The following is a 10,262-nucleotide window of genomic DNA, read 5'->3' on the forward strand; positions in this document are numbered from 1 at the left end:
CTTCTATGGCCCTCCGACCAGACGTTCCCTACCCCTGATCTAGATGATTGGCATACGAGTGTTCACTGCACAGTGATTTTAACTTTTCAGATGTTTGAACATTTTCAAAATAACATGGTGGAGGGAAATGAATAATTGCTGTAGGCTGTTATTGTATTGACCCATTTACCAGAGGCAAAAGGACTAGAAGTTAAAAATAGGGACGTATGAGCCAGCCTACCTGTGTTCCCAGCTCCATCTCCTATAGCTCTAAGACCATCGGAAGTCACACATCTCTCTGGACCTCAGTTTCCTCATCTAAAAGCATTGATAATAATAATAATGCCTATCCTACAAATTGCTGTGAATATTAAGTGCATTAAAACCTGGAAAATGCGAAGAAACAAATCTGGCACATAGTGCTCACTAAAGTTAGTGTTTGGTCACTTAAGAAATTCCCCATTTTGGGACATTTTGTTTTCTTTTTCCCTACCATTATTGTTGTTGTTGTTGTTATTTGCTATTACAAACCACATTGGCATAAACTTTTTTCCCTAACCATATCTCTGGGCATCCTTAAAATTTTTAGAAGTACATTGCTGGACAAAAGGGGTTTAAGATTCTGCCACAGATTTTCAAATCCCTCCTTCCCAGCCCCCACATCCTGGGCCCACTTCTTATACCCTCCACTAGGATTGGGGGGCCCCACACCCAGGCTTTGCCTCCTCCTTCTAATTGATGGGCATTATAACCCTGAAGACGCAGGATTCCTTACCCGGGCGAAACCAACTTCCCCGCGGGCCAGCGACACAGAGTGGCTGTAGGCGTGCACGGTGACGAAACCCACGTAGGAGACTCTGCGGCTGCCACGGTGCTCGTTCTTGGCCTCCACGCTGAAGGCTGGCAGTGTCTGGTCCTCGCTGTTCAGCTCCACCATCATGTACGAGCACGTGCCCATCATGTCGTAGCGACGGCCATCGAAGGTGGTGTAATGGGGGTCACCCTGGGCTCGGCAGACGGCCACGGAGCCTGGCATGCACCTGGCATGCCCGTCCACCACCTGGCAGAGCTGCGAGGGAGCGCACTGCACATCTTCGCAGGAGGTCTTCTCCGCAGACAATAGGGCTGGGGTGGGAGGAGGGGTGGCGAGGGAGAAGTTAGAAATGTCCACGTGGGTGGGAATCCTGGCGCAATCCCGCTGCAGGGAGTTTGGGCAGTGTGCTCACAACTACCCATTTTAGAAGTGGGGAAACTGAGGTCTGGAATCGCACAGGGAGAGAACTGCTCAGGCCTAACCCGAGCCCAGGTTTCCTTATTCCCTAGTTTAACACAGCTCAGCCCAGAAGGACTGGAAGGTAGCGGAAAAGGACGGGCAGGAACAATCATGGCAGACCTAACTTGTTAATTTCCTCTCCCTGTTTCCTCCTCTCCTACCCTCTCACTCAGGTCAAAATGCTAAGGCAGAAGATGGAAGACAGAGACTGTTCAACAGAATGGAAATGACAATGGAGTCAGGCTGCCCAGGTTAGAATCCCGGCTCAACCAATTAGCTATGTGACACTGACAAGGAATGTTAAACTCTCTGTGCCTCACTTTCCTCACTGGTGACATTGATGACAATGATACCTTCTTCACAGGGATTTTTGGGGAGGGGGTGCTGCCAGGTTTAAATAAGCTAAAACTAAGGAGGGTTGGGAACTGCCCCAGGTGTTATAATTAATCACCTACCCCTTTGCCATTCTTCTATTGAAGCCCAAAGTGGCCCTTTGAAATAGCGTGGTTTTATGCCATGGAGGGGCGGAGGGAGGGACATTTTTGCCAGTATTGGGAAACCTAGTGTCTAGGGTCCTAGCTTAAGGGAGTAGGGGTTCCAAATAAGGAGAAACAGTTTCTGCTCCTCTGCTTCCTAGTCTTCGGAAGCTCTTGCCTTCTGTCTACTCATAATCACAGCTTACCCTTCTGTAACCCTACTCACTTGTCAGGTACCCCCAAATTGCTTTACAAATGTTTACTCATTACACCTGTGAAGGGGGTGCTGTTATTATCCCCATTTCACAGAAGTGGAAACTGAGGCCCCCAAAGGTGAAGTCATATGCCCCAAGTCACACAAGCAGAGGTGGTATTTGAACCCCAGAAACCTGGCTCTCCCATCTGTGCCATCAAGCGCTGCCCTGCCTGGAAGCAGCTTCTCAATGTGCTGAGCCTGAGGTTACATATAGGGCCAGGTCCTAGAGATGAACTATGTTAACGTGTGCGAGGTACCTGGTATATTGAGAGAGAAATACCCCACCCAGCATGGGAGGCATCATTATTATTATACTTTTAGGCCTCCTGAGTTTGGGCATAAACATTCCAAAGCAGGTGTAGGAGAGTATCAGTTAGCATCTGGTATAGCTGTGTATCAGTTGCTAAAATATAAAAATATTTACAAACAAATTGGTAAAAAGCTGCTAACCCATCCCTGTCCCCCCCCCTCCAAATATTCCTCTCTCTCACACATTGGCTCTCCCCTAAGACCTCTTCCCCAACTTCTCCCCAAAAGCAACAGACCAAGGGCTAATGCCAGATACCATGGGGGCTTCTAGGACCCTGCTTCATGTGCTGGTATCTCTTCTGACTGGTTGGGACCCTGGACCACACCTGTTGCTAAACATAGAGTATTGCTTGGGTGGGGGTGCTGATATAGAGAGGGGCTGGGAAGCCTTAAGGAAAGGAAGGATGACAGAGAGGATGGAGGTGTGTGTGTGTGTGTGTGTGTGTGTGTGTGTGTGTGTGTGTGGCAGGGGGAACAGCCTAGCTGAGCCAGGAAGCCACAGGAGAGCAGATGGGTAAGAAAAGGGGAAAGGCAAGAGAGCCCACAAAGGGGACACCTGATGGACGGGGTGTTGTTTCCCATCACTCACTCTGGCTGCAGGCAGCTGCTGTCCCGTAGCCCCCAGACTGGGTCAGCCAAAAGGTGAGCAGCCCGAAGCTGGTATTGGCCATGGTCATGTGGATCATGTTAGTACTGTTGAGGTCCACTTCAGCATATGAGAACTCACTGCCTGGAACAGTTACCCAGGTGAGCCTGGTCCCCAGCCTGTGTCCATCAATGGTCAGCTTGTCAGCATCCTTTGTCTGTGCCACCACTAGGGCCACACCCTTAGAGCCTGGGAAGTTATTGACCACATAGGCAGGGCAGTAAGCCTCCACATCTGGGATCAGGACCAAGTAGGGGTCATAGGTCACTCTGTCCCTTGTGCCACCCGTGCCAAACAACAGGACTTGGATGCCCACATCTGCAGATAGGAAGAGTGGCCAGGATGGCCGGACTTCAAACTCAATCAAGTCACCCTCCTGGAGTCCCCTGGAGCCGATGACATTCCCGTGGTTGTAGGTCAGCTTCGTGGGCTGGCTGGCCACAGCATAGACCAGATCGTAGCGGGTCTGGGAGGCCAGAGGGGGCACCACATAGTGGGTGCCCCAGGCAGACGTGGGTAACAGCTGCTCCACCACATGGTTGCAGCTTGTGTGTTTCTGGGCACAGCTGTGGCCGGAAAGGACAACCACAGGGCTACTGGCTGTGACCTTTGACCCTGAGAGATCAGCCGTGCTCTGTACCTGGGCCACTTGGTAGGGCTTGAGAGTCACAGTTAGGACACTGCCCCCTGGATAGAAGTTGCCCAGGAATGTCACTGCCCCCTTCAGCTGCACACTAATCGTGGCACCCTTTGCACCAGCCACCACAGCAAACTCCTTGACATTCTTAGCCGAGGCACTAGGGGGTGTGAACACAAAGTACTTTGTTCCCAGGGCACCGATAGGCCGCAGCAGTGTCAGCTCCTCCGTGTTTGGCTTAGTGTTTATGGCCTGCACAGAGATGTTGCGATCAGAGTGGACCAATACCGCGTGCTGGAAGAGATTGCTGCCGATCATCTCAGCCTTGGTGCCGATGTTGACCATGACCGACTGCCCAGGCTTCACTGTGACATTTTGCGAGGTGCCATCTGCCTGGCTGAGGATGGCAACTGAAGCAGGGCTGTCCGACAGACTGGTGAGGAGGAGGTGGAGCTTGCCCTTGACGTACCCAGGCTGGTAGTTCTGCAGGAAGGCTGTGAGGAACTCCTTCCCTCCAGCATTGCTGGGGTCCACTGAGGCCTCCTGGGTCAACCCTGGGGTGAGAAAATGCACTCATGGGTCTACTTATTCATCAGAGAAGTAACCCCTAGCCCTGTGCCTGGATAACCTGTTAAATATTAACTTGGGCTTTCCCCCCTCTTTTCTCTTCCCTTTCTCCTTTTTCTTGCAGCATTTACCTACCAGCCTTTCTGACTTTGTCTTCCAAAAGCCTGAATGCTTTGGACAGAGATCTCAAATTCAAGTGTGAAGCAAGTAACATAAATATTGGGTGGTGACTGTGCAAACGGACCATTCAGACACATCAAAAGTGGGGTGTTGCTACTAACTTTAGCCTGTTGTTATTTTGACAGCTTATCGGCTCCTTTTTTCCTTTTTTTATGCCAGATTTTACTTTTTTCTATTTTTGCGAGAAACTGGCTCTCTGAATTTCCATGTGAAATCTCCAACCCAAAATTGTTTTAAGCACTATGGGGTCCAAAGTGGCTGGATTCAGTTGCCAGTTTGTGATAATAGAACTGGAGGTGGGGTGGGAAGTGTGAAGTGGGCAAAGGGAAGAAAGGAGTTATGGAGTGTGAGTAAAATGTCTCCAAGAAATAGAGAGCAGTTGGTACTTTTCAACACCCTTAAAAAGAAAGAGATTCTCCAGGAGAGAGAGAGAGAGAGGGGGGGGGGGGGAGAAGGAGAGAGGAGAGGGAAGGGAGGAGAGGGGAGGGGAGGAGAGGAGAGGGGAAGGGAGGGAGGGGAGGGGAGGGAGAGAAGGAAGGGTCTATGGCAGTGGTCGGCAAACTGCGGCTCGCGAGCCACATGCGGCTCTTTGGCCCCTTGAGTGTGGCTCTTCCACAAAATACCACGGCCTGGGCGAGTCTATTTTGAAGAAGTGGCGTTAGAAGAAGTTTAAGTTTAAAAAATTTGGCTCTCAAAAGAAATTTCAATCGTTGTACTGTTGATATTTGGCTCTTTTGACTAATGAGTTTGCCGACCACTGGTCTATGGGGTCTTGGTAAGAGTGTGGGGTTATAGAAGGAGTGCCTGCTGAATGAGGGGGCCCTTGAAGGGTATCCTAGTGTCCATGGGGCCAAGGAATCAGGTGTCCCATCTTGGTGTCCCATCGTCCCCCCAGTCCTTTGGTTTACTTAAGACTCCATTCCTGGACTCTGGAGAACTGGGCACCAAGTCGGCCAAGAATGACTTTAGTGAAATTCTCCATTAACTCAGCAGAATGATTGTTAGGGTCTAACTTTGCTTGAGTTGCAGAAAATCAAGGGAATGGTTGTTCTTGCATCTTGAATTGGGGACTAAGGTGTTCACCTCAATTCTATCACACTTCTCTGCAGAGCCCAAGGGCCCTCTCTCCCATTGCAGCTAGGCCTAGGGTGACATTGGGAGATGGGTTTGTGGAGAGGACACAAATGGAGGGTGCTGACTCAGGCAGGCAGAGTCAAGAACAAGAACAGGGATCAAGACTGGAACAAGAACAGGGATGGGATTTTGGTCTTACTTACCCCACAGGAGGGTTGCTCCAGCCCAGAGTGTCCACCAGCTCCACAGGAAACCCATGTCTGCAGTGAGGAAATAGAGGGAGGTCATAGGAAGCTGGTCTGCCCCTCCTGATGGAGGCCATCTCAGAAAGAACAGAAGGGCCCAGTCTCAGGACAATGGCCACCTGGACAGCAGGAAGGCTTGAGTGGACTGGATCCAAGGGCCAGTGTGTATAGGGTAGTTGGATGTCCAGTTGGTCTAGGGATGGGGTGGGGAGGGCAGGACAGAGACAAGGATAGGGAGTTGGATGTCCATTGGGTCTGGGGATGGGGTGGGGAAGCTTGGAGTCAAGGGCAAGGGTAGGAGACCTGATGGCCTATTGCCAAAGGAGACCCAGCCTCTCTCACCTGCAGGTCCCTGGAGCTTCAGGGTTAGCCCCTGGGCTGGGCTATATAATGGAGTTTCTGGGCTCCTTACGCCACACCCTGGGCCACCTGCCAGGCAGATGGTTCCAACTTCCGGGAGGAGGCTCCTGATCCCAGGGCCAGGTGGAATGGGGATCCTGAAGGCCTGTGAAGGGTGGAGGGCAAGCCTGGATGCCTGGGGCCTGAGGATATGAGAACAGCTGGTGGCTGTGCCCTGAGAGCCTGCTGGGAACTTCAGTCTTAGAAAGGTGGTGGTCCTGAGGGAAACAGCTGGGGAGCAGGGTGCTCAGACCCGAGGTCCCCGGCGGGTTGGGAGCTGGGTGGAAGATGATATTTGATCTTGTTTGCTGACCAGAAGCTGCCTGCACATTTTTTCTTTGGCTTCTGCCAGGTACAATAGCAAAAGACCTGCATCCGGGTCCTGGCTGCTCCCCAGTTTCTATTAGCTGATCCCTGGTCCCCAGCCACCCACATGCTGTTTCCAGGCACCACTATGGGAGTGTGTGTGATGGGGAGGTATCTGAACACCTTACTCAGGCCTGTGCAGTGAGACACAATACCTCCACCCCCAGTCCAAGGGCCTCCTATGAAATGGGAACTTCAAAACTAACCTCACTGGGATTATTTCTCTCCCAGAGGGTGCTCTGCAAACTCTCAAAGACTGTAGGTGGGAGGCAGGCACCTCTGTGTGGCAACTGGAGCTGTGTGCAAAGAGAGATAGAGGCCTCCGTTTCCTGGTTCCCCACAGACACCAGGTTCCACTTCCTGGAGAATTGTTTTCTGGCCCTGAAAAGGGGCTGATTGAACAGATTGTGAGTGCCCTTCATCACTCCAGAACCTGCCTGGGATGGGAGATGGGTCTAAGTCGCACACAGAGAGAAGAGACCACTGAAAGGTGGTGTGGGCTTTCTCAGGTGGAGTCTGTTCCTCCTGGGGCCTGGCCTGACCCACGCCCTGCTTCCATCCTCCTGACCTAGGACTCATTGTTTGCTGGGGAGTCTCCCATGGAAACAACAGCTGCAAAGCCTGGGTGTCCTCTCACACAACACCCAGCAGCTGCTGCCCCTAGGACTCCTCCTCTCTTATCACCAAGACCTGGGCCTCTGTGCAGCCAGGGTGGGTGGGGCTCTGATACCCCCCACCCAGGGCAGGTTCCCAGAGGGAGAGATAAAGGCTCAGAATCAACCAGGGACCCAAAGTCAATCAGGAAAATGAAGTGAGTAAACAGGAGACTGGATAAAAGCCAGAGCTATTGAGAAATAGGAAGTGTGTGTGTGTGTGTGGCGGGGGAGGGCTACAAGGGGTGAGAGCTTTGGGGAGAGGGGTGCCTGGGTCCCTGAAGAGTCTGGGGGTGGGTAGAGGGGTCATCTGAGTTGCCAAGGGAAAAAGGGAGCGGGCTTCTGGGATTCCTAAGGAGGAAGCAGCTATTGCAAACCAAGATGTCAAAATCTATGTCAGATACTTCTCTTATAGTCTGAGGCACTCAGAGAAATGAGGAGGGGAGGGAGACAGACAATTAGGGTAAGTCTCAGGGGTGATTTTACACGCCCCCCCCCCCCCAATCTTCTCCAAGCTTGACTCCAGAGAGAAACCTTCCCCTCTTCAAAAACTGCCATTGCTCTCTGCAGACAGAGTCCTCAGAAATGGGGTGGGGGTGGGAAATCTTTTATATTTTGGATATGAAACCCCTGGGACCTTTTTGGTCTGTTTAGGGTGTGTGTGTGAGGGGGGGGTGTATAGTGTGCTGGACCCTGTGCCTTACTTCATATCATATCTGTTCTCAGATATCCCACTGATGGGGTAAAGATAACCTGTGGGGACACTTTCTTATGGTCGGAGATGTAGGGAGTGGCTCTAGTGCCAAGCCTTGGGCTGACCTGTGGCAGGGCCACAAACAAGTCCCAGCCTGGAGGACAGAGCTCTCCTGGCATAATTAAGCCTGACCTTGTAGCCCTCCCTCATTCCTTCCTAAGAAGCTAATGAGCTGTGGGAGGTGCAGCAAGTGTTGCCAAAACAAGAACATTTGTATACATGTTAATCTACCCTGTTTTAACCAGACTATAAAATAAAGCATCGGCTTGCAGGCTGGGTCTTTTATGTCCTCATCCAGGCATGGCGATCCACCGAGCCCCATCTGTATTCTCTTGTCTGTCTTTTCTTCAATCCTTCACCGCCCCTCCTCAGGTTCACCCTTGGCTGTGCTGGTATGGCACACGGAGAAACCACCTCTATCCCACCACTGGCAGCCCAAACAAGGGGTGGTTGTGCATCTGAGCCTTATGACCTCTCCCTGCAGGCAGGATCTGGAACCCTCTGGCTTATCTGGGCTTTACAGCCCCAGGGCACAGCTGGAGGGAATTTACTCTCTGCAGCTAAATTCAGATTTGCTAGCAATTTCTAACTTCATTCTTACATGCTCTGGATTCCACAAGGGGGTCTCTTTACTCCTTTGGGGGAACTCCTCTATCTTGCCGAAGCTGCCACTAACCTCCCTAAGGCTCAACCGTGATCTTGTTCCTCTTCTGCTCAAGAGCATCCCAAGCTTCCCTGTCCCTGTGAATGCAAATCCACACTGTTGGCAGGAGGATCCCAAGTCCTGGTGCTCCGTTTCCTGCACTGTGCACCTCACCATTGCTATGCAGTTCCTTCCTCTTGGTGCACCTTCCCCACAACCTACCTGCTGACTCCTTATCTGGAATCCAAACATCATCACTTTCTGCATGAGTCATTTGCTACAACCCAAGCTGAGGCTAATCTCTTTAATTCCTCTTATATGACACTGGCTATCTGCTCCTGTACTTAATGGAAATCCCCTTGTTTTGTTTTAGCTACTTGGAACTGAGAGTTCTGCTACATCTATGTTCTGTTCTATACCTCCCCACCAATCTCTCTTCCACCCACCACAATCTGACCTCCATGTGCATTAAAACTGGTTTGCTAAAAGAATGGCCCTTGGAGCTTAGGAGAGAGAAAGACAAAGGTAATGCACTGGGGAGGAGCGGGAGAAGGGAAAGGCAAGGCATGCTTCTGAGAGGGAGAGTGCCTTGTTTACCATTTTAGGAAAAAACCATGTTTTTCAAAGTGGTTGCACCATTTTACATTCGTTCCAGCAGTGTATTAGTTGAAAGACACTCCTCCATGGGTCTCTGGCATTCCTGCGTATTTTGCTGGGTATGCCAAGAGTGCAAGGCCTGACTGCCTTTACCCAGGCCATTTCTCAGGAATGTACTTGCAGTGAACAGTATTTTTTTTTCTTTTCTGTGAACAGTCTTGAAGAATGACATAATGTCACCCTCTGGAACAAAAACCAGCCCTGACCGGTTTGGCTTAGTGAATAAAGCGTCAGCCTGCGGACTGAAAGGTCCCAGGTTCGATTCTGGTCAAGGGCATGTACCTTGGTTGCGGGTACATCCCCAGTGGGGAGTGTGCAGGAGACAGCTGATTGATATTTCTCTCTTATCGATGTTTCTGATTCTCTATCTCTCTTCCTTCCTCTCTGTAAAAAATCAATAAAATATATTTAAAAAAAAACCCAGGCTTGCTTACTACTTGCTATAAAATAGAAGATTCCTTAAGCTCAGGATTCCTCTCCTATAATGCAAGCCACCTCAAGGATAGGCATCCATCTGGGGCCTCCATGTGACCCCCCACGGTACCTGTGGAACCCATGTGAACAAGCCTCATGTTGCTTGCTGTGCAGTGAGCAGTGAAGTACTTTCTTTGTTTGGGTGTTTTGTTTTTAAAAACTGTCTTGCTAGCCCGGCCACAGTGGCTCAGTGGTTGAGCATCGACCTATGAACCAGGAGGTTACTGTTTGGTTCCCGGTCAGGGTAGCCAATCAATGACTCTCTCATCATTGGTGTTTCTATCTCTCTCTCTTCCTCTCCCTCCCTCTCTGAAATCAATAAAAATATATATTTTTAAAAACTGTCTTGCTAAACTCTCTAATGACCTCTTATTTGCCAATTGGTTCTAGCTCCCTCTGTAACATTTGATGTGAACCCTTCCTCCTTGAACACTTCTAATGCCTAACAAAATAAAATAAAGAGAAAATAAAGAAATAAAACCAAAAAAAAGATACAGAAAATTTCTAATGCTTTGGCTCCCATGACGTCACTTTCTTCTGGATCTTGTGTTGCTTTGTGTTTCCTATAGTAACCCCTTCTACGCTGTGGTTCTCAGAATCTTTCTCTGCTTCTTTTTCTAATGACCTCTTTCTCTAGGAGATTTTTTTCTATGTCCACCTACATATGCTGTCTA

General features: G+C 50.2%; 1 protein-coding gene across 1 annotated transcript in view; it reads right to left on the reverse strand.

Annotated features, from left to right (window-relative positions):
* FCGBP (Fc gamma binding protein) overlaps nt 1-5,655 on the reverse strand; it is a gene marked incomplete at its 5' end in the record, with an annotated part of 42,823 nt that extends 37,168 nt beyond the window's left edge. Inside the window, 2 exons of the mRNA XM_080645217.1 lie at nt 755-1,104; nt 5,601-5,655. Of these exons, the coding sequence (XP_080501343.1) occupies nt 755-1,104; nt 5,601-5,655 (405 nt within the window). The remainder of the gene's footprint in view (nt 1-754; nt 1,105-5,600) is intronic.
* Between the last annotated feature and the right edge of the window lie 4,607 nt (nt 5,656-10,262).

This window comes from Plecotus auritus, assembly GCF_963455305.1.
Source record: "Plecotus auritus genome assembly, chromosome: 10".
Lineage (NCBI taxonomy): Eukaryota > Metazoa > Chordata > Mammalia > Chiroptera > Vespertilionidae > Plecotus > Plecotus auritus.